The 24,686-nt window shown below is 44.8% G+C and overlaps 1 protein-coding gene across 2 annotated transcripts; it reads right to left on the bottom strand.

The window, feature by feature from the left end:
• Window positions 1-12,770: 12,770 nt before the first annotated feature.
• BPGM (bisphosphoglycerate mutase) lies at window positions 12,771-24,242 on the bottom strand. 2 transcript variants are annotated; one of them, XM_053405581.1, is made up of 4 exons: window positions 24,059-24,242; window positions 19,565-19,625; window positions 16,830-17,485; window positions 12,771-13,236 (listed from the first exon to the last, which is right to left on the bottom strand). In XM_053405581.1, the coding sequence occupies exons 2-4, from the start codon at window positions 19,582-19,584 to the stop codon at window positions 13,055-13,057; spliced, it is 858 nt and encodes a 285-aa protein (XP_053261556.1). In that variant the 5' UTR covers window positions 19,585-19,625; window positions 24,059-24,242; the 3' UTR covers window positions 12,771-13,054. The 2 variants fall into 2 exon arrangements, with proteins under 2 accessions (XP_053261556.1, XP_053261557.1); XM_053405582.1 differs by having other exon boundaries at window positions 24,116-24,242.
• Window positions 24,243-24,686: the final 444 nt, after the last annotated feature.

The raw sequence follows: 24,686 nt of genomic DNA, 5'->3' as shown, positions 1-24,686 counted from the left end.
GTTGATGGTCAGGGATGCCAGGAGCTGCAGTCCAATAGCATCTAGAGGACCACAGCCTAATCACCCCTGCCATAGGCATCCGGTTGGCCACCGTGATAACAGAATGCTCGGTCTGATCTTCTGGTGTTCTTATATGACACAGTGACTGGGGTGTTGGTCTAGGACTATATGGTAGTTAATAGTGGCGCCACTGAATCCATATACAGCAAAGACTCTTTAGGCCAGACAGGCTACACTGTCTGGGATGATGGCTACTCTCCCTTCTGCACATACTCCAGCTTGAGTTTTGCAGCCCTTTCTATATGAGGTATAGCCATGGAGCAGCACTAAATGGTAGCACATCCTCCGAAGTGAGAAGCACTTGTATTCCACCTACCAGCAAAGGAGGGAGAGGTGATCTAGAGAAGCCATTTCCATCAGCCTGGTTGGGACCAACAGCCATTGGGCTCCTGCCCTCTGGGGGTGATGTTAGAGGGGGCAAACTCCTTTTTTTTTGGCGGAGGGGGTCTCTTCCCCCTTGCTTCCTTGTTGCTGTTGTTGTTTTGATCTTCTTTGCTTATAGGGCAGTTGGGTTCAGTGCGGGAAAGATGGCCAGCTACCCATCACCTTAATTTCCTCAAGGAAAATATACATGAAAATTAGGATGTGCAGATGCCATGCAAATCTGTGTCAGGGGCCTGTGCCCAGCAGCATCCCAACTCCCCTTCCAAAATGGCGCCCATTACCTCCCATTCCACTTGGCTGCATCAGAGAAAGAGGTGATACGCTGAGCTGTCTTCTTTGGCGGCTACTGGAAACTACAGGAGTGGAGAGGGCCCTCTTGTGCTCAGGTTTCCCCACAGGCATCTGGTAGGCCTCTGTGAGAACAGGATGCTGGATTAGATGGGCCATTGCCTGATCCAGCAGGCTCTTCTTATGTTAACTGCCACATTGCTCCTGCCCTCCCAGTTCTGCCTCTTGCAGTGGCCATGGACCAAACTGGCTTCTTTTCACCATCCCTCCTGTCCCCTCTCTTGGGTTTGTTAAAAAACTGCACACCCTTCTTTTAAATTCTGAGTCACCACATGTGCATCAGCAGGAAGGCAGTACAGAAATGCATTTGAATGGGCGAAAATCCTTGAAGTCCTCAAGGATTTGGCTTCTGCCTGACTACCAGATTTCATTTTGAACTCCTTGTTTAACTAAGATGAGCACCCAGAGCAGAAGTTTCTTTTCTCCTGAATGGATTCTGTCCCAGCAGTCTGTCTGCCTAGAGCCAAAAGACTCATAGATCTAGTCCTTGATGAAGGCCTCTGTGAAGATTAATTGCATTTAAAGAGCTGTGATCTAGTGCCCTTGTGTTCCTTATTTTCTAAAGAAAGAATGTATTTTTGGCTTCTGAACAGTAACAGAAAAAGATGGGTGGTAACATATATGCTTCAAACATTCAAATCCAGTCTAGGGTTTCTTTCTTCTTCTTTTAATCCCCTGGTTCCACTTCACATAATGAATAAATCCACCCACTGAATATCAACAGAAGTAGATTTCCTTAGGAATGTTCATTAGAGAGAAAGACTCCTGTAGGAATTAAGGGGGAGAAAGAGCAATCACAGAAAAGAAACTGTGGTGAAAGGAGAATCAGACCCAACCGTCTCCATCTCCACAAGCTTGCAAAAAACAAAAACAAATGGGACTTTTAAAAACACAGCAAACCAGTTAAGACAGAACACTTGAACTGAGGTCAACACTGTTTGTCAGCAAGGGACAAAATTTGCCTGTATCAGAACAGAAGCACCAGTGTTATGAAGAGAGAGAGAGGACTCATCATGAATGAGTTCATGATGGCCCATTTTCATGGGCTGTCCAGAAATGGGCATCGTAAGAACATAAGAAGGCCCATCGTACACCAGCAGCCTTTTCTCAACCAGATGCTTGTGAGGAGAAGAAGGAGAAGAAGAAGAAGAAGAAGAAGAAGAAGAAGAAGAAGAAGAAGAAGAAGAAGAAGTAGTTGTTGAAGAGTTTGGATTTGATATTCCGCTTTATCACTACCCAAAGGAGTCTCAAAGCGGCTAACATTCTCCTTTCTCTTCCTCCCCCACAACAAACACTCTGTGAGGTGAGTGGGGCTGAGAGACTTCAAAGAAGTGTGACTAGCCCAAGGTCACCCAGCAGCTGCATATGGAGGAGCAGAGATGTGAACCTGGTTCCCCAGATTATGAGTCTACCGCTCTTAACCACTACACCACACTGGCTCTCAAGCCCACAAGCAGGACCTGAATATGCGCCCTGCCCCCTGTGGTTCCCAGAAACTAGGAAAGAAAACACCCTGCATCTAGAAATGAAGATAGCATGGAAAAAAGTCCTGTCCAATCCACCCTTTGCCAGCTGTGCAGTGAGTTTTCTCGCTGCTGTGAATTTTTCAATGTAGGAGGGCCTTCAAAAATGTGATTGCTGCACATCACCTGAAGTGATACAGTCCATTCTACCGCCTTAGCCCTAGGGCTGGGCAAGAATCTGAAGCAGGCTTGACCGATATCAGTGACAGCACCAAGAGTTGGCATGGTTAGGAATCTGCCGATCACTCACTCCCGAGGAGAAGGCCCACTGGCAAGAGCAACATGGCATCACGGCTCTCTGGGACCACTCCTCTAAATCCAGGGTACCCGCTGCATTACTAAGAAGCCCTTGCTCCTTGCAGTCAGTAGCTTCCCTTCAGAGAGTCGTGGCATTTGAAACAGGGTTTCCTAAGCACATATGGTTATGTATGTGTGCCATATAGGAGCAGGCACACCCTGAAGTCTGTTTATTATGCCTAATTATCATTAAAGCCTCTGTCTCAGCGATTTAAGTTTTCATTGTGATGATGGCAAACTAAATAGCAATACTAAGCATATTTCCACAAAAACAAGTTATTAGTTCCTTACATACACACAAAATGAAGCAGACTTGCTGTTGCTTTTGGCTTCCTTCAAGAGTCCTCCTGCCCTCCCCCCTCCGCCAAACACATTTGAAAAAATATATAAATGAAGGCAGCCCTAATTGAGGTTTGTTCAGGCAAGCATTTTGGCCTTCTTGGGAAATATGGACAAGTGCCCTCTTTCTGACTTAGAGATTTCCAAAATATGAACTACAGACAAATATTGTGAAAGGGGATGGAGAGGCTCCCAAGTCTGAACCCCTGAACCCTTGAGGCTGGAAGCTTCCTTAGGTAATCTGCTAGGAACTTTGTCTCAAGTACTTTGTGCATATCAGTCCATTAAGCATTCAGATAAATTCCAATTCCCATTTGTAGATGCAAATCTACATCTGCATCAATGCCAAGACCAAGTAAAGATGAACAGATAATTTACTAAATGAGACAGGCTGGAGATTATCTATAAAAAGGAAAAAGAGAGGGTTAGCATGTCAACATAGAATGAAATAAGAATAAGCTTCCAAATAAGTAGGCTTATTTTGAAAAGGGGGTCATACACTAACCATCATCCCCATGTTCTTTTGTATTTAAATAAGATTTTATTAAAGCTTTTTCATAATACAATAAGATAAAAGAAACTATTCTAAATAAAAACAAAAACAGAGAAAAAAGAGGAAAGATTCTATGATTCTACGATTCATAATTATTCATCCCGCCATCCTTGGCTTCATTCCGCTCCTCCAAGTTTCTGTGTCCTCTTTAATTCCACTTTCCATTTCATCCATCTCAGTTCTAATCACTTTTATTTGCTCATCAAACAATTGCTGAATGCTGCCAACAGTGAATGGAATGTCCAAAAATGTATTTGTGATACTGAATGTTCTTGGTCTTATTAACAATTAAGTCTCCACCATAATATCTTCACAGCGTTATCTCTTATCAGAACACATTCCTTTCCCAAAGAGGCAATATGAAGTAGCAAAATTACTTTCAATTTCAAGGAAACAATTTCGCCAGGAAAACAGATAATTATCAAACAAAGGAAATAAGAATTCTTAGTACTCAGAACTCCCTTGATCATTTAAAAATTTCTTTGTTCAAACAATTAGAGCAGGCATAGGCAAACTCCGGCCCACCAGATGTTTGGGACTACAATTCCCATCATCCCTAGCTAACAGGACCAGTGGTCAGGGATGATGGGAATTGTAGTCCCAAACATCTGGAGGGCCAGAGTTTGCCTATGCCTGAATTGGAGCATGCTTTTCATTCTGCCAGAAGACATTCAGCCTGCCATGTTCCTCCCCCTGGAAGTCTCAAACATTCCCATTAACTGAGTTAGGCTACATGCACAATTGCACATTAGTGGCTTAAACACAGCAAGGTCATTTCCTGCCACTGCACTTCAAGTAGTGTACACACCAGAGTGGAGGCAGGAATGTCTTCACCTGAGGTACTTTACCTGTTTGGTTTCCCTGCCCCTGCAATCCCTTCAAACTCGTGTTCATAAAGTCTTGTTGCTTCTTCTTTTTTTACAATTATTCAGCTCAAGCTGGAGGTATTCGGCAAATCACATCTCACTCTCTGTGGAATAGAAGAGGTTATTTTTGCTATTATAATTGGCTGCTCCTGCAAAGATAGCTAGGTGGTCCTTTTGAGGTTTGTAAAAATCAGATGTGCGGAATGAGTTTGATTTCAAAATGGGGGAAAGGAATGTGTTTATCTTGGGGTGGGGAAGCTTATCACTTTTACTTTGTTGCCTCGAGTGCAGTTTAGCAGAGAGGTGAGATATCCTTATAGGTTTAAAATAAATATTTGCAGTGACAGTAAAAGCCATGGGACAGGGGTTCCCCCCTCCCAGCCCTCTTTGATTTACTAAAAAGTGCTCTGGGGTTAAGAGGGGTAAGCAGGAAGAGGAAGGAGGACAGACATTTTTGGTGGTTAGCTGAGGCTGGATGATGCAGCTGAAATCTAGACACTAGTCAAAAGGATTCTTCACGGATATCAGTCATAGATCTAACCATTCTGTTTTAATTTCCTGGGGCAGGGGGAGAGATTTCTTGCACATTTGAATGTGCAATTGCCCTGGATGTTTCCATGGCGCAGGCCACAGTTCTGAATTAATACCATATTATTACTAAGATTTCTAAGAAAACATACCTGCTGCTTGCCTGAAGCATGCACATCTATAATTAAAACACATGTAACTGGAAATTTAGAAGACTTAAAGAGAAAGAGCTGGGAGACCTGTCCAGTCTTATTCCATTAGGAGCCTAGGAAGCTGACTTGCACCTACTCAGATCACTGACCCATGCAGCTCAGTCTCATTCACATTGACTTACAAGGTTTCGGCCAGGAATATTCTCAGTCTTACCAAGAGATGTTGCCGAGGACTGAACCTGTGGTAGATGTTCTCTCCGTGAGCTACAGTGTCAGGGCTGGAGCTAGGTGCAGGTCATCAACAAAGCAATGACTCACCCGAGGCCAATGAAGTGAACTCTTCAAGGAAAACCAACACAGCTCCTGCCTAGGGGTCTAAGCAACACTTTCCAGGAGGTCTTGCCCCGATGAAGCAGTTGCAAGGACTGAAGGTCCCTGCCTTCCCAGTGCCCACTAGGACTCCTCCTCTCCTGGGTCTTTCTCAGGCTGTGTCTGTGTACAACTACCATATGCTGTGTCCGTTTCATTTCTCAGCAAGTTCTACGGGACCAGAGATGAGAGGAGCTGGTTGCAGCAAGAGGGAGAGACTCCCTGGATTCTTCAGCAGCCCATCTCCATTCTGCCTTTTGGGCCCCTCCCCTCTAGCCTCTGCTTCAGCCTCAGAGTCTGAACTGCTCTCTGCCACAGCTTCTTCTGGTTCACTAAACCCTGTCACCTCTTCTGCTGCTGACCCCTCCTCCTTCCCCCTCTGACCACTAGTCGTCTCACCCTCAATTCCTTGGCTCGGCAACTTCTTCCCCTGGGGGATTCCCTGGCTGCTGTCTCCCACCACTCCTCTGCATCCAACTAGCCCATGACATGCAGCCTCTCCCCCCCCCCACAAGGAAGTAATACAGTGGTACCTCCCAAGACGAATGCCTCGCAAGACGAAAAACGCGCAAGATGAAAGAGTTTTCCATTTTTTGAGTTGTTCCGCAAGACAAATTTCCCTATGGGCTTGCTTCGCAAGACGAAACGTCTTGCGAGTTCTTGCGAGTTTGTTTCCTTTTTCTTAAAGCCGCTAAGCCGTTAATAGCTGCTAAGCCGCTAAGACGCTAATGGCCATGCTTCGCAAGACAAAAAAACCGCAAGACGAAGAGACTCGCGGAACGGATTAATTTCGTCTTGCAAGGCACCACTGTAAGTCCAATTTCACTCCATGTGACTTATTTGCAAGTGAACACGCAAGGAGCAAAATCCCCTCTAACCCCCAACTCCTCTGTCACTGGGTCCTGTGGCTCTTTCCTGGCTGAGCCAAGTGCTCGGAGGCCTGTAAATTATCCACAATTACTCAAATCAATACTAGTTCAGGGGCAGTGTGGGAAACTTAAATGGTGGTGCCCTGGTTCTGATTGGAGCGCCAGTTCAAAATGGCGGACCATGCTGGGTGCTGGTGCCAGATCTGTTATGTTATTAGAGACAAATTCATGGAGGAAATGTCTGTTAACAGCTACAAGACACAATGCCTATGTTCTTCCTCCACTGTGCATCTGAACACTAGTTGGGAAACTTGTGCCGTGAATCACAAGAGATTACTATTACAGCCAGGTCCTGCTTGCAGGGTCAAGTCTGGTAGGTGATGCCAATAAATATGAGGTTGCCTAGTCATAGATAAACATGTAAGCCTGCTATAAGTGAGCAATATTTTCAGGATCAGGGACAGAGAGGCCAAGCTTAGCAGGATCTGATCTGGGGTGGTGTTGGATGTGGAGGAGAAACAAGAGGAAGGGCTCGTGCTCTGGCTATTCTGTGCTGGTTTCCCCTTGCTTTCTGGGCCCATTCAGCACCCCTTTGCTGGTTATAGACTTTCCAGCTGTTCCTGCTGATGCCGACTCAGCACCGGGCCCCATTCCTTTGCTCTCCTCTTCCCACCAACATGCAAGATGCTTCTCCTGCCAGATTCCCACTGGCTGTCAGATGAAAGGAATTGGCTGAGTCACTTGGGGAGAAACAGCTGCTGCCAGAGAGGACAGGGGGAAAGGATGTGGCGAAGCTCAAGCGAGCAGCAGCACCTGGGAAGCCTTCCTTGCTGGAGTTGTTGGGCAAGGCAAGTGCCTGCACACAATCATGGATGGACCCCTCACTAGCAAGGCTTAGAGCAGGTTCTGAGGGACCCTGTGGTCCTCCAGGAGTGGTTGGGCTCCAACTTCTGTCATCCCCATCCACTATGGCAAGTCGTCAGGGAATGATGGGAGATGGAGTCCATCAACACCTGGGGGACCCACGGCTTCTCCATCTTTGGCTTAAAAAGATATATACTTAATGGGTGTTAATCATTTTATTCATCATAATCATCATCAAACCTTTTATTGGCACCACATACAAACATCCAAAACAAATCACTACAGAATTACTGCTTCCCCAGTGGCACAAAACATTTGCTAAAAGAAAGGAGGCAGAGCCGTCTATCGTCACATCTCTAGGTCTCCAGGGAGATCAGACGTCTGCAGTGTATTTCAACGACAAAAAACCAAATAGAGATATTTAGCCACTAACTTGGTGAGCTCCTGATCATTCCCCAGTAATAGAAAATGTATGACCTCCAACTCTGGTTTCCATTTGGGGATGCAGAGTTGATCTAGAAATTGCTGACGGAGATCAGCATATAGTTTACAATTGAGAACCATATGAGTAAGAGTTTCCAGCAGGCGGTCTTCACATGGGCAAGTTCTTTCTCCTTCCACTCTGCCTGAGAACCTTCCCCAAAGGAAGGTCATTTTATTCAGATGCCTGTTGACATCAGCCCTCAGACCGGATAGGTTTGCTGTTCTTTTGGCCATTAAGACCCAGGGGCTGTGGAAAAGGCAAAGGTCTAGTGCAGGGGAGGGAAACCTGTTAGGCATTCCTTAGACTGTAACTCCCAGCACCCCTGGCCCTTAGGTTTTCTTCAAAGGCTGCAAGCCAATGCACTCTTACCTGAGAGTAAGCTGCATTTAACGGAACCGGGCTAACTTTCGAGTTCAGAAGCATAGGGTTATATCCTGTATGTACCTTATATTTCTTTTACAGTGCTTCTATTCTCAGTTTGTGTTTATTTTGTTTTTAGGAATTAATTGTTTTTAGGAGTTTTTAGGAGTTTGGAGGAGGCAGAGAAGAACAAAATAAGCCAAACTATCAGTAGGCATCACAAATACTTCTTTGTTTGTTCATTGGATTGGCCCAGCCAATCTCAAGAGCTCTGGTCCACATTAAAACCAATGCAGCAATTACTCAGATATCTTTCCTGCTTAACAGCTGAAAACCAGCACTATTTTTCAACATTAAAAAAGTATTGTAGGGCTTTTGAAAAATATAGTGTTGGAGCAGTCTTTCAGGAAGGTAAACTGCACAAGTCTCATTGTGATTGATGGATCCTCAAGAATAGTGGAATAAATTAAGTGGGTGGGTTGCAATAACATTGGGCCCTGCTCATACCTGGTTGTTACACCCTGGTTGTACATTTCCATGAAGCAGCAGCAGCAGCACACCAGTAGGATATCCCTTGGATGTTTTCCTTTTTCTTTGCCTGTATCTCTGCCAGACAAATGGAAATTTACAAGGAAGCCAACTGTACAAACAGTATACGCTCAATAAATACCAGAGAAGCATAAATAGAAATCTGGAATGGGACTGCAGAGCTTCAACTGGAACATTAAGTCAACTGGCCACACTGAAGTCTTGTTTTTGTTTTTTAGGGTATAATGAAAGTTCCCCACATAATAGACCAGCAAAATATCCATCCTTTCTGTGTGGTGGGACTTATATACAGGAAGGCCTCCTGGAGGATGTACACAGACCCACATTACATACCCAATGCAGTGGGATTCTAGTCAGTGATGGTCAACCAGGCGGGATATAAATGTAGGCTGCAATACTGCGCACTTTCCAGTGAGTAAGCCCCACCAACCACAGTGGGACTTGCTTCTAAGTGGACATGCATAGGATTGGGCTGGTAATAAATAAAAACATCCAAATATATTGCTCAAATCAGAGGTGGGATGGGAGAGCAATAGCTACAGTTCAGTACGTATTGGCAACTTTTCCCTCCTGTGCTCAGTTTCTTTAAGGGAATTCTTAATATAACAACAGCCTCAATGTGCTACTGAACAACCCTCTGCTCATCCCTGGCAGTGAAACCTTTGCTTGAATAAATGTCTTGCTCTGCCTTTGGGGCACACTTTTACTTGGGCTTTGGTGAACTTGCAGAGTTGGGAGAGCAGCTACCAAAGTTCCTTTGAGGACATCGGTCCATGCTAATTTTAACCCAGCCATTCAAAACAAGTTCCCAAAGTACTCGTTCTGACCCATTCATCTAGGCCTGCAAAGCGAATGGTTGTGTGGTACATTGGACAGCGTGGGGTCCAGGAGACCCACACAGTTCCAAAGTTTTCTGCAGGCCCTTTGGCTAGCCAGTCACACTCTCTGCCTAACCTACCTTATAGGGTTATTGTGAGAATAGGCGCGTGCGCGCGCACACACACACACACACCCCTGTATACTTCAGAGGAAGACTGGGATAAAAATCTAGTGAATATTTAAGTGAAATTTTAAAAATCATCCCTGGTTTGCATCATTGGTTTATTTTGGGAACTCTGGGTGGAAAAGATTACCGTACAAATATTTGGTTAGGTTTCCAGGCAAATACAAATAACCAGCAATATGATTCCTACAATATGTAGTGATGGCTAGAAACTTGGATGGCTTTAAGAGGATTAGACAAATTTGTGGTGGATGAGGCAGTCAGTGGCCACTAGCTGTGATGGCTGAGTTCTACCGCCCATGTCAGAGGCAGCATAGGGCAGTTGTTGGAAACTGCCAAGTGGGGAGGTTGCTGCTGCCTATGGGAAACCCGTAAGCAGGACCAGAGTGCGTCTGGCTAGCCAGCTTGAGGACAGGATGCCAGACGACATTTGTTTTAATTCACCAGGGCTCTTCTCATATTCTTAAAACATAACCCCAGGCAGTGGTCTGCTGGCTTCTGGTGCTACCATACTGTTACAACCAAACAGGCCTTATTAGTGCCTGCATGGAAGACTACCTGAGATCTCTGTGTAAGCTCACCCGCACTTCCTAAAAAGAGGAGAGAAAATAGGATGTGAAGGGTAGGATGATAAATAAAAGCACAAACTTGTGATTGCCGGTTTTCATCCATGCACTCCCTTCTGTGTCGACACCTGGGCTGTTGCAACATTTTCCCTTTCGCTTGTGGGAGAAAGAGCAATCCCAACACTCCAGCTCCCTCTGCTGTTCCTTTATATTTTTGTAATTCACTAAGAGATTGTGATGGCTGTAAATAGGACAGCACTCTTTCGGAGCAATGGCTCTGGCTGCTTTATGACTTCTTGTGCTCCTTCCAGCAAATCTGCATTCTCTGCCACACGCTAGATTTGTCCCTAAGCGCTGTTTCAACAATGCTCAGGCCACAGTTCCCATTGAAATATTTTGTGTGGGTGTTTGCAATTAAAGTAGGAGTAGGGAACCTATGCCCCACCCAGATATTGCCAGAGCACAGGTCCCATCATTCCTGACCATTGTGGCCAGGCTAGCTGGGGCTGACCAGGGCTATAGTCCATCAACAGCTGGAAAGCCGTCAGTTACCCACTCCTGAATTAAAGCCAGTATGTCATGTAAACATGAGTGATTAGGCCCAGCAACTCCACAAGAATGACCACCAGTTTATGTTTCAGGAGTTACCTAAAGAACTGCCTGCTCCCATATAATATGCCCACTTATTGAGATCAGCCTCAGAGGTCCCACCTCTTGTTAAGATGAGTCGTGATCACAGACAAGGCCTTCTCAGTGGTGGCACCACATGTTGGAACTCTCTTACCAGAGAAGCTCTCCTGGTGTGCTCTTTCTTTTTGGTGCTAGGTGAAAACTACATTTTCCCAGGCCTGATGTGATTCATCTTTTGTAGGTTTAATTTCGAAGCCACCTTAGTAAAGTGGGCAATAAACTCTGGCAATAAATAAAATACCACCACAAGTGGGGCCTGTTAACAAAACGTTGCTCCTCACTTCATCCCTTACATATATTTGTCAATACCAGGATTTGACCTGAAGGCACATCATACAACAATCTTGCTAAAACCAACCAGGACTGGGTCTGATCAGTGCTTGGATAGGAGACAGGGCTGAGGTACCCTGTAAACTCCGCTTCAGATTCCAAGATGGAAGGAACAAATGAAAGAAGTTACCGTAGTAACAGCTGCTTGCTTGTTTCACAAAGACACGTACACACAGAGATAGCATTTTGTATGTGCAAACTGAATTATATTTGTCACTTGTACAGGTGCAAAAAAAGCAGTTTAGTTTGGATAAGCAAACAAGTAGTGCACATTATTTTAGATCTCTCCCCCCCCCCCCAGTTCTCCCCTGAAACCCTACCCTGTCAAGGATACAACTTTGCAATGTCTTCAAAGTTTCTAAAATATATAAATAAATGCATTTGTGCTTAGAAATGCTGACAGAGGGTCTCATGTAGTGCAAGGGTCTATTAGATTCTGGAAAGGAAGTTGTAGGACATTGGGGGCACCAGTGGCTATTTTATCACTCCTTCCTGTTGGAAGGTCATGACCCCGGAAGAGATGAAAATTCTGAAATTAAACAACTGGTTACGCTGATCAATGGGACTGTAGGTCCTTCCCCTTTCTGAGCTTCCTTCTATTTGTTAATTGACTGATTGTTTTACATAGTTCTGTACTTAAAACAGATTAGTATTCTATTTGTGTTATAAAATGAATACAAAAATTGAAAAATAATAAAAAATAAAACAATTAGTATTCCATGTTCTGTTTGAACCTGGAAAAGTGATACATAACTATTTAAAAACTGAATACTCAAGACAGCCCTGGCTGTCCCAAGAACATTCTACTGGATAGCATCAGAGTTTACATTTATATGTTCCAGTAGTTCAGTTTTCACAAAGCTGGTAGGTCTTCAGGTCTTTTGGACTAACATGCCATCAACCCAACAACTGTTCCTACAGGGCACAATGTATAGGAGCTGCTGGCCCAGGAAAGAAAGAACTTCTGACTGTGCAATGGAATTTTCCCTCTATCTCCTCTTCCTGCTTGCAAGCTCCCACCAAAAAAATATTATCCAAGTTTCCTTAACCCTCAGGAGCAGATTTGAGGATGGCACGGGGAGTGTGCAGGAAGAGAAAGCTCCTTTATGAATGAACCTTGTGCATTGCTTCGTTGGAAACTGCCTCTTCTCCCTAGAGCACAACTTATATCCTGACATCCAAAGCAAAATTTAGAATATAAATCTTTAAAAAATAATAATGAGATTTTGAAGTGGTACCATCAACATTCACCCTTCTTTACTGCATATGGGTCAAGTCTAACTGGGATTTGTTTTTTAAATGGTCCTCTCCAACATGAAAAGTAAAACTTGGGAAAATTCAGCCAATGTGAGCAGTTTGATACCTGTAAAAATATTAGGGCTTTATTCAAAACAACACAGTCAGCCGTGCAACAAAAATCACACCAATCCGTTTAACAGAGATAAACGCTATACCAGAAGTTGTCGAATTGCAAACAGTGAGGAGAAAAATTCGGGGGGGGGGGAGCGGGTATTCTAAATTAAATAATTATGTGACTGTTTAGCATCTGTGAACCTGAGAACTTGTAAATATCACTTGAGGCCTAGGTTAAAATCAAAAAGCGTTTTCTCCATTGATCACAATGATCACAACCGGTTCTTGCTCTGGCCTTCTCCGATAGTGTAAGACTTATACAAAGGATATGGAAAGTTTATAACAACAGCTATCTGTACAAGTAACAAAATTCACTGTTACTTGTACCAGAATCCAACACAGCTGCTGGAAGGAAATAAGGAATAACCCAAAATGGTGTGCTAAAACGCTAAAAATCTACCACTTACTGGGAACTTAAGCAAGTCCTCACAGGGCAAGCACAAAGCGCTATCCTTTTCCTGCGCACGGTAAGAGGTAAAAGGGAGAGCATTTTGCATAAGGAGTCTTTCATTTCTCAAGCGTGGGCTTGGCTTTGCCTTGATCTTCCACTTTCTTGATGGCAGCTTGGATTGCCTCTTGGTCACCAATGAACTGGTGCGGGCCAAGCGAGCGTAGATCCTCGTCAAGCTCCAGGAGAACTGGGACGCCAGTGGGCAGAGTCACATTGACTATGTCCTCATCAGAGATGCCTGCGGAGGAGGAAACAATGGAATGTTTATATGTGCCTCTTGCGCTCGGTTCATGGGAGGCTCTTGGGCCTAAGCTGCCATGAAGTGTCATCCTATTTACCAAACTTTCAAAATCTGGTGAAGATCAGATAACCTGGAAGAATACTTCATTTCATGCAGAAAGATTCATAATAGGTTGCCCTTGATTGTTCCCCAGAACAATAGGCAGCTATCATGGGTATCTGGAGTGGGAGAGGCAGTCCCTGCCTCCAGATGAACCATAATCCCCAGATTCAGAGCTTTCTTTAAAAAAAAAACAGTAGGTCATTATTATCATCATCATCATTTCAATTTATATACCACGCTTTTTCAGAAGATCCCATTAAAAACACATCACAGAACATCATAATAAAAACATATTAAAAATAATGACGGACAGCCTAATAGTTAAATAATCATCAAAACTTCCCCACACTTTCACGGGCCATAGAATATTTATCCCATAGGCCCTGGGTAAAGGGAAATGTTTTTGCCTGACGCCTAAAGACATGTAAAGATGGCGCCAGGCGAGCCTTTCTGGGGAGAGCATTCCAGACAGGAATTAGAATAGGGAGTAGTCATCCTGCTCTTTCAAACACAAGCATCCCCATCTTTCCAATATAGCACTCCTTTCCTTCGGTAGAGTATTACATCACTGAGCGATGCACTTCCAAAGGTTTCTCTTGCTAGGATAACAACTTCAGATTTGTTTCAAGAGACAGGGAAAGAAGATGGGGCACTTTGGCAGTCCCTGAGGGTCGGTCGGTCTTTACCAGGGCCAAAGTTTTAGCATGGCAGGTCCTGCGGGACACTTTGCCTGACAATAAGCCTGACAGGAGTCTTCCCTGTCTTCCTTCAGACATCTTTTGAAACCTGGACAGCTCTGACAGGCCTTTTGAACGTGATCTCTTTTTTAATACCCAGCCTTTGTGGATGTTACTGTAGTATTCTATTTTATTTTATTATGGTGCACACTGCCTTGCTATGTTTTCTTTTTTAATGGAATAGCAGTTTACAAATATTTAAATAAATAAACTGAAGGGCCTTGGATAACCTAAGACTCTTTCCTGCCTTGCCTTGTCTCCTCAAAAGCATAAGCCAAACACCGAAAGTCAGTACAGTGGTACCTCAGGTTAAGAACTTAATTCGTTCTGGAGGTCCGTTCTTAACCTGAAATTGTTCTGAGGTACCACTTTAGCTAGTGGGGCCTCCTGCTGCTGTGCGATTTCTGTTCTCATCCTGAAGCAAAGTTCTTAACCCGAGGTACTATTTCTGGGTTAGCAGAGTCTGTAACCTGAAGCGTCTGTAACCCGAAGTACCACTGTACTAGGCAACTTCTATGACGACACGCTGGAGGGACAACATGAATGTCAACTAAGGCCAGGGTCTGGTTACTTTACACAACTCGTAACACAAGACGGTTGACCTTTCGTGTGACTTGTGCATCCATTTCTCTTTGGGTTGCGGCCCCAGCAAATTTCAGCACGCCAAGCTGAGCAAAAGCAATTAAGTCCACATTGCCTGCTTGGATGCAACAGGAAAGCATAGAATCATGGAACTGTAGAGTTGGAAGAGACCACATCTGGTCCCTGCAATGAGGGAATCTTTTGCGCAATGTGGGGCTCAAATGCACGACCCTGAGATTAAGAGTCTTGTGCTCTACTGACTAAGCTACCTGAGAAGCATATGTCTACGTAATGGCACATCTACATTACACACCATTTACTGGCCCTGGGTTTGGTCTTTTTGGAACATTCTGCCTTTCCCACCCTAACTGCTCCAAATGAAAAAGGTTCTTGGAAGGAACGCACAAAAATAAGGGGAGGCATCAGCTTTGCAAGCAAGTTCACAGAAGTTACTAGCTCAAAAATTAAGCAACAAACTTTAACTGGTTAATCTCTGCAAGTCTAACTTCCTTCTCACTTGGATTGTTCTTCTCTTTCTCTACCAATTCTTGCACTGAAATCTCCTCCTATTGATACTGGCCTATCAAAAATTGCTCCCACAACTGGTCCAGAACAGCCTCTGCTTTATACCATATTTTCTGATAAGCATAAGGTGATAAAGATGACTTTGATGAGATTCCTGCATTGCAGGGGATTGGACTAGGTGAGCCATGAGGTCCTTTCCCGCTCTGCCATTCTATGAAGCCAGTAGGTTCAAATTAGAAGAATGGGGCTGCCGGCTAAACTTTGGGGAGAATTTCCTGACAGCAGGTCACGTTTGAGAGTAGTGTAGGCTGCCTCAGAAGCAAGCAAGCAAAGTGAACTGTGCAACTTTCAACCTCCTATTTCTGCAGTGTTACCTAATGTCAGATCAGGTATTACAGCCTATAGCTTGGGCAGGGACCAAAGGAGTACATGAGGACATGTCGCTTTGATTTATAGAGGCCTCCAGACTTGGAGCCACCTCTGCTGAAAAGGCCTCGTCCAAGTCTGGCAATAGCCTAGAGGCATTAACAACCAACATCCACCCCCTCAGCCTTCTGAGGAACTGGCTGACACCTGCAGGAATGAGCCCTGCGTGTTTTGTTGGCAATCAATGGGTAGGTTCGATATTGGGAAAGGCTTGATATTGGGAAACATTGTTCCTATGAGCTCTGTTTGAATAAGCCATTTCTAAATACGAACGTTTCGTTTTCGTCAGTCGGTCACGGGGAAATATCGCACACAAAAGGAAAACATGGCATCAGCTCCAGCGGTTTCCGGGAGTGCCACAAGCCAAACGACAAGCATTCTGTACATATTCAGCCTCCTGTGCCTTGGTTGTTTTCGCCATTCATCTACTGCGCTGGAGAGTAGGCAACAGCACAACGCTGGTAAGGTAAGCAGGGGTGAACATATGACTTTGTGTCATAGCCAGGGCTATGGGCACTTCCTCTCTGAACAGGCCATGAGAGTGGGGCAAAGGGCAAAGGCTTGGCTGTCAGAACGTCACAAAAGACACACATAACACAACCTCCCGCCACATAACTTAGGTCCACAGATTTCCTGGGAAGATGGCAAGGGCAAGAATCACTGCAAATAACTCTGCAAACTCGAGAATGCTCTAGAGATTGTCAGCAATGGCCATCTGGCTAGCTAGCTCACAAGGCTAAAGAAGCATATACAATATTTTGTTTTCTAAAGCAGGGATGAGGAACCAGTGGCCCTCCAAAGGCTGTTGGGACTCCCACAACCAATCACCCTTGATTGTTGGCCATGCAGACGAAAGCCAATGGAACTTCTGAAGGCCACAAATTTCCCCATCCCTGAACTACGAACTTATGCACACTACGGACAAAGAAACGCAATAGGCAGTCCTTCCCTCAATGGAACCAGGGAAAGGCAGTCCTCCGAGGAAGACGAGAGGTCTCCAACAGAGAATTCTCAGGACACTTGCTGACCTAGGAGTCTCAAGATTTTTCGAGAGAAGCCACAACAGTTAAAACTGCTATAAAACTAATAGTAAAACTGTGCCCTTTTTAATTTGAGAGACAGAGAGATAGAATTTATTCCTGAACGAATAGCCAAAGAAGACAGGATGGCCCCCAATGTTTATACCACATTTAGAACAAATTAGTGGCACTACATTACCTTCCAAATGTTTCAGCAAAGCGCGCGTGCTGTTCCCGTGAGCAGAAATTAAAACCGTCTTGCCCCTCTTCACCTCCGGAGCTATCCTCTCGTTCCAATAGGGAAGGAGTCTATCAAGCACTTCTTTCAAGCTTTCTGCCCTCGGGAGTTTCTCCAACGGTACGTCGCAGTGCTTATACCTGCGATCGTTGTAGATTTCGTGGTAGTAAAGGTGGGACTCGGTGATGGGAGGCGGGGTGACGTCATAGCTCCTCCTCCACCTTTTCACCTGCTCCTCGCCGTGGTTCAGCGCCATCTCTGCCCTGTTGAGGCCTATCAGGGCACCGTAGTGCCGCTCGTTCAGCCTCCAGGAAGATTCGGTGGTGACCCACTCCTGCCCCATCTGCTCCAGCACAAGCCAGGCAGTCTGAATAGAGCGGCTGAGGATGGATGTAAACACCAGGTCGAACTCAATGCCAAGAGCTTTGAGGTGCCTGCCACAGTTCTGAGCCTCTTTTATCCCGTCGCTGCTCAGCTTCTGGTCCACCCAGCTGCAGAAGCGGTTCTCTTTGTTCCAGGCCCCTTCGCCGTGCCTCAAAAGGATCAGTTTGTACTTGGCCATTTTGGCTGCAACTTCCTTGGGTTTGTGACAGGAGTAGCATCTAATGATAGACCATCTAATAAAGAGAAGGAACACATAGGACAAACGCTTTGGGTCACTGTGTTGTGGTGAACCCTGGAGACCCACAGAATCTTGTCACGAGTCGCCCGATTAGATTTTCAGCAATGAGAGATGTAGGCAGCTCATCCACCATTCTGTAACATGTAGAAGGACGTTGGGCGTTCCCTCCACTGCACTCTCAGTTCAAGCACAGCAATGGCGATTACTGATACGTTCAGCCAGTGCTACATGTAAACTGAAAACTAGTGCTAAAAGCACGATTAGTGGGTGGTTTGCTAGACCGGGTAGCTGGGATGTTGCCTGCTCTTGATGGGGTTACACTCCCTCTGAAGGAGAGGGTATGCAAAGAGAACAACAACCACCAGACTTTTAGAAGACATCTGAAGGCAGCCCTATTTAGGGAAGCTTTTAATAATAACAAATAATAATAATATTTTTTTTATTTATACCCCGCCCTTCCCGGTTTAAAAACCGGGCTCAGGGCGGCTAACAGCAAATATAAAACATTGATTAAAGATGCAACTTAAAAACAGCATAAAATACATACATAAAAACAGCATCAATATCAATAAAATTCAAAAAATCAGGGGTCATTTTTTGGGGGGGAACCCCCAATCAGTAAACATCAAATGACCAACAAGGCTAACTGGCCAAGTTGGTCCTACTAGGGCCAGCAAGGAGACCAAGGAAGAATTTAAATGTGGGGTCCCAGAAAGGGTTTCTTCATAGAAAAGGGAACAGAGGATCAGGCTAATTCAAATTGAAGGCCAGGCGCAATAGCTCTGTCTTACAGGCCCTGCGGAAGGAGATCAAGTCCTGCAGGGACATAATCTCGTGGGACAGAGCATTCCACCGGGTAGGAACCGTTAATGTTTGATGGACTACTGTATTTTCATATTTTGTTGGAAGCCGCCCAGGGTGGCTAGGGAAACCCAGCCAGATGGGCAGGGTATAAACAATATATTGTTGTTGTTGTGGTACTTCTGGATCCTTTGCTGCTGCAGAGTGCCTCCCACCAGCTTCAGCTGGTGGCCCAGTTGTGCCCCTATCTGGACAGGGTTAGCCTGACCACTGTTGTCTATGCTTTGGTAACCTCTAGGTTTGATTACTGCAATGCGTCATATGTAGGGCTGCCTCTGAAGATGGTTCAGAAACTTCAGCTGTGTTTGGGGGAGGGGCTTATTGGTTTTTTAGTGCTGTCCAGATGTTTTGATCTACAACTCCCCTCAGCCCAAAACCGAGGGCACCAGGTTGGGGAAGGCTGTTCCACCCAATCAGCGACAACATCCTCAATGTGCCTGTTGCAGAAGACGACCCAGGATGACACAATTAAAGTTCCTTGCGGCCAAACAATACCTGCAACACACACCCAATGAAACCCGGCCCTCAAATTGGCAATTGCGTATTGAAACCAGCAATGTGCATCTCCTGATCTATCAAATTCCTTCTCCTGCACATATGAAATTCTGATCACCTTATCTGCTTTCCAGTCAATCCTCCCATGCCCTGTAATTTCTATTTACCCCTGGTAATCCACAATCTAATATGAACATATCAATTACATTTTGTAATCCATTGCTATATCCTTATACAACTTACCTAGATTCTCTTCCGGTTCCACACACACACAAAAAGTGTATTCAAGCAAACACAGCTATCTATATTGCTTTTGAATAAGATCCCTACCTCCGTGCCCTCAAATCCATCATGTGCCTCTAGCTCAATTCAGGACATTATATAAATCTCAAAGGCTACAGTATTAAACATGCCTAATCATTTGTTGATGGCACCCATCTGTCTTGAGAGGCAATGGAGTGTGCCTCCGGGGGTGAAGTCAAACCACTGTGTTTGCAGCACCGAAGTGACCTGCCTGGGGGGCAAGCCTGGGCAGCCTGGGCTGGTGAGGTCCAAAGGAAAGCAGAGCAATATGTTGTATGACATTATCATGGCTTGCTCGGCCAACCCATCCCAGACACCTGCCAAGCTACAAAGGCAGGAGACAAGAGCACATAAAAAATAATCATGCAACAATCTGCTTTAAAACAAGATAAAGATAAAAACAATTTGAACTCACCTTATCCATTGCAAATGCATTCATCCTACACAAATATGAGGCAAAAGACTTTATAGGTAGGCTGCAATATTAAAAGAGAAAAAGAAAACACCATGAAAGCTATTGAAGTTAGGGTCGGGGTCAGGGGGGAAGAATCAAATATTAGTATTCCCAGAGGTGGTAAAACTGTGTCTGAGCTATGAGTTCAGATGAGTGAATACTCCTCCATACACAACAAAACCAAAATTACAGGAATCCTTGAACTCTGGCACCTGGCATGTTAGGGAGAAGCATTCTAACCACAACTTTCCCAACATGATACTAGAATCATAGAGTTGGGGCTAGAAAATATCTACTTGCTACTGCATAAAAATAATAAGTATAGATAACTGTTGTTTTCTGAGAAACTTCAGGCAACTGAACTCTGAAGTTCAAACTTTGCTTAAAGCCCAAGTCCTGTTTGCTGTTCGATTTCCAGTTTTCATACCCAAAGAGCATGGAGATGGGAGAAAGGCCTGTTACATAATCAGTTCCTCCTGCTGGGCCAACGCTAGGTTTCAGCTGTCTGCAAAAATTACAGCACTCTCTGTGACACGCGGTTCCCAGTGAAGCCAAGCGGCAGGGCCACAATTTCTCCAGAGTGCAAAGCAAACCAAGTCTGGCCACTGTTGAACAGGCATCCCATTAAGAGACTTCTGAGTTGCGTCAAAATGAGATTTGCGTGTATATTGTCATTGGCTTAAGGTTTCAGTCCATTTATTCCCAAATTAAGCAGCACTTCTGGGCTCTGAAGACTACTGGTTGGTTTTAACAGAAGTGGTGAGGCATGCAGTCTAATATTTTCTATAAACCAGAAATGGGGTATTTCTACCTGGTCTGACTTAATCCACCACCACCATCTGCACAATGGGGAGTGGGTGAAATAACTAGGATGTAGCTACACATTCAGACACGGATTTTGGAGATCTGAGAATAGGATCTTCCAACTCTTCCCTTTAGATCAAGGCAGCCAGGTGTGGGATTGGAGTGGAAAGAGTTTTTAAACCTTCCTCATACACACACTATTTCCACAATTTAAATCACCTCCCCCCTCCCTGCTACAGTGGTACCTCGGGTTAAGTACTTAATTCGTACTTAATTCCGGAGGTCTGTTCTTAACCTGAAACTGTTCTTAAACTGAAGCACCACTTTAGCTAATGGGGCTTCCTGCTGCCGCAGCGCCGCCGAAGCCCGATTTCTGTTCTTAACCTGAAGCATTATTTCTGGGTTAGCTGAGTGTGTAACCTGAAGCGTATGTAACCTGAAACGTATGTAACCCGAGGTACCACTGTATTTGCCTTCCAAAAAAATATTTATCAGTATCCATAGGGTCCCTGTATGATATTACATATATTTGCAGGACAAATAGCAGCTTTTGGTGAGGGCATTTATGCTGCAATGCTATGCCCATTTATCTGGGAACAAGCCCCATTAATCTTAGTGATTCTTATTTCTTAGTAGACGTGAATAGGATTGCACTTGCAATCTGGTAAATGGAGCAGGTGAAAGAGATGACAAACACACACAGCTACATGGCAATGTGGACCCAGGGCGGAGGCATCCAGCAATGTTAACACGCAAACACTCATCTTGCTGTTGATTTCTGCTTATGTTCTGTGAGCCAAGCTACCACTTGCTTACTTGCAGTCACTGGATATCAACTTGGTCAAATGGTCAGTGTTTCTCAAACTTGGGTCGCCAGCTGTTGTTGGACTACAACTCCCATCATCCCTAGCTAGCAGGACCAGTGGTCAGGGATTATGGGACCTGTAGTCCAGCAACAGCTGGAGACCCAAGTTTGAAAAACACTCAGATGAATGATACAGAAAGCAACAGAATAGTCACCTGTACGCTATCACTCTTTCTGCCATGAACTCCCAGAGGAGGGATCCAAACGCCTTCAGCTGACTAAGTGCCTCACAGTGATATTAATAGAAGTCATACCTGCCAAGTTCCTCTACAAGGTTAACCTTTAACATGACAGGTCCCTTTAGCTTCCATTTTCATTTCCCCTCTCAAGTTCAAGTAAACACAGATTTCTTTGGAGAAGCTCTTTAGGCACTGTATTTAGGCTCCTAATTCTGCTACAGTTGTCCTGCTTCTGTGCCTTGATGCAGAAATTGAGCAGATAAAGAGCTTTTCTCAAAAAACAAAAAATATTTCTGTAAAGCTTTATCTGCTGTAAAATGGGCACAAGGTTAGGGCTACAGGCAGATAACTCTACCTCTCACATGCTCAGTCTCAGAATAAGGTCTGTCACCATATTTCTGGCATGGAACTGGTGCCTTTAGAATAAAAACAGCGAGTGACATTTCAAGAATCACTACATCTCTACCTCGATAAAACAAAAATCTGATATTGAATTCCTACTTTCTCTGCAGCTGTTCAAGGGAAAAGAAGGTGGAAATCCTAGGGAGAAGCTTTCAAAGTGCTGCAGAAACAACCCAGTACTACTGTAGTTATCTAACTGTCTAGTGAGGACAGAAAACAAGAACTAATTGGTTCTGTTAAAATGCAGCACACACAGGCGAGAATGTTCTTTTTGTTACCACTGTCACCTGATCTGTCCTAGAGGTTAAAAGAGAACATCCCAGTGTTCCCATTAGGCTCCTGGAGAACAAAACACAGGGGCAATCCAGGATAAACCGTTTCTGCAAAGAACATCAGTGTACAAACAAGACAGGCTTCTTCACTATGACAAATATATGGGCAGGATGGTTTGGAAGGGGCCTGGAGATGATGCACATGCAGTCATCATCTGTTGGCATTTTTGAACCAAATGTTGCTCTCTATTCCTTCTCCCAACCCAGGTCCAAAGGAGAACAGGGCTCCAGTACTTTTAACAGTTGTGTTAACATGCCCTTCCTCCAAATAGCTCAGGGTAGCAGACACTGAATCCCTCATTTTATCCTTCCAATAACCCCATGTGGTAAACCAGGCAAAAAGGGAATAACTGGTTATGAGTGACCAATAATTTAATGGTCTTCCCAGTCCTGGTCTAACACTCTAACCATTGGCCCCTGCCTTAGACAGGGGTCCTGCACCTTTTATGGTGTAGGCAAGCGAATTTAAGCACTCTGCATGACAAAATTATCTCTCCTACAGAGCTATAAAATGTTCAGGCCTCTTCCATCTGGCAGCCCCACACTCAGTCCAGCCCCCGTGCTGCATATTGACCTACATAACAGGTGGGATTACCAGCCAAAAGGGGTCAAATGCCTGTCCTACTCTTGAGCCTTTAAAGTATAAACAGTTTGATCAAAGGCAATCTGCAGGAAGAACCCAGAACGATCCCCTAATTGCAATACTCTAATTGTTTGTGAATCCAGCTGCTGTTACATGCACAAAAGCAAAGCCTGGTAAAGGAGTATTTACAAGGTGTTGGATGATATTACTCAGATAGCATAGCTTTGAACATTTCCTTTATAAAAAAAAACTATTTTAAAATACCTTCTCCAATTTTTGTGATTTTGCACACACAAAAAGTTCTTCATAACTTCCAACTATATTGACACCAGTTTCTACGGCTGAACCAAAAACGGCACAACATGTGCACTTAAAAATACATCACTGGATACAGAGATCCAACGCGGACTCAGATCACAAGCAGAAACAACCTATAAATCTCCCTGACACCAACACCTTGTATGGCAAGGTGCAGTCCTGTACACAGATATTCCTGAGCTAGATTAGACCTATGGCCTGGCTCAGTGTAAAGCAACTTCCTATGGTCATAGAATCATGGAACTGGAAGGGACCTTTGAGGGTCATCTAGTGCAGTGTTTCCCAAACTTGGGTCTCCATCTGTTTTTGGACTACAATTCTCACCATCCCTGACCACTGATCCTGCTAGCTAGAGATGATGGGAGTTGTAGTCCAGCAAGAGCTGGAGACCCAAGTTTGGGAAACCCTGATCTAGTGGACCCTGCCCCATCCCACCCCACCTCCCGCAAAGCAAGAATCTCATCCATGACAATGGTCACTGGACTAAAGACCAAATCTCCAAAATCTAGCTCCAAACACCATCCCTTTTTAAGCCTCAGGCTGTTTTTCTCCAACTGGGGTACCCAGCTGTTGCTGGACTACAACTCCCATCACACACACCACTGGTCCCACTAGCTAGGGATAATGGGAGTTATAGTACAACAAGAGCCGCCCGCGCAAGTTTGAGAAATACTCAGAGGAAGAGGCAAGGCGAACAGAATAATAATAATAATAATAATAATAATAATAATAATAAATTTTATTTATACCTCGCCCTCCCCAGCCAAGACCGGGCTCAGGGCGGCTAACAACAATAGTTAATAATAGTTAACAACAACAACAATAATAATAATTAATAATAATAATAGTTAATAATAGTTAACAACAACAAGAATAGCAACATCCAAGCCCAAGACTAAAATTAAAAGGTTGCATAGCAAAACAAGCCTAAACTGCCGCCATGCACCAGTAATTTATTCTCCATTATATTACTTTCGGCTGGTTGAAATCCCCATGCGAATATTGAAAACTGCTCTGACCACCAGTTACCTCGGCACAAGAGAAAGCCAGACCGCCGAAAGCAAAGACAGCCCCCGCGCAAATGCTGCTGATGCAGCTGCGGCCGCAGACAGTTGCTAACAGCTCCAGGCTGGGTCCTGCTGGTGGGCGGGGCGAGAACTTCACCAGCCCCCTCGGATCCTCTCCATCCGATTGGAGCTTTGGGTTGCCGCTCACAGATAGGAAGCGGAGCGGCCGTCTGTCAGGAAGAGCTCCGCGATGACGACAGCGGAGAGGGAGGCCGTGGACTACGTGACCAGGAACGACTCGCGCGGCATCAACTCCCAGGTGACGCCACGGGAGGAAAGAGAGGCTGGATTGGGCAGAGCGATGATCGACGTGGTTCCGAGCCAATAAGCAGCTGGTTCGCCGGTTGTGGGCCGTCTTTGGAGCGTTGCGTTGGTGGCCTAGTTGGGACGCTAGTGTAGGTTCCTTTGTTGCAGTTCTGCACGTGCAAGAGCGCCTCTGCGCATGCGTACTGTAAACCCTGCTGGGTTCATTGGAACTTTCTCTCTCTGTTAAATGGCTTTATAATTGAGGCCCGTAAGCAAAGAAGATACTG

The sequence above is a fragment of the Podarcis raffonei genome, chromosome 10, assembly GCF_027172205.1.
Source record: "Podarcis raffonei isolate rPodRaf1 chromosome 10, rPodRaf1.pri, whole genome shotgun sequence".
NCBI classification, from domain to species: Eukaryota; Metazoa; Chordata; class Lepidosauria; order Squamata; family Lacertidae; genus Podarcis; species Podarcis raffonei.
This window is presented reverse-complemented; position numbering and strand designations above follow the sequence as displayed.

What these genes read in the sequence shown, in the direction of transcription:
- BPGM (XM_053405581.1), bottom strand. Translation starts at nt 19,584, where the DNA reads ATGCATTTGCAATGGATAAG. An exon ending in ATGCATTTGCAATGGATAAG is followed by an intron (nt 17,486 to 19,564) that starts GTGAGTTCAAAT and finishes TCTCTTTATTAG; the next exon opens with ATGGTCTATCATTAGATGCT. An exon ending in TTTGCTGAAACATTTGGAAG is followed by an intron (nt 13,237 to 16,829) that starts GTAATGTAGTGC and finishes CCTCCTCCGCAG; the next exon opens with GCATCTCTGATGAGGACATA.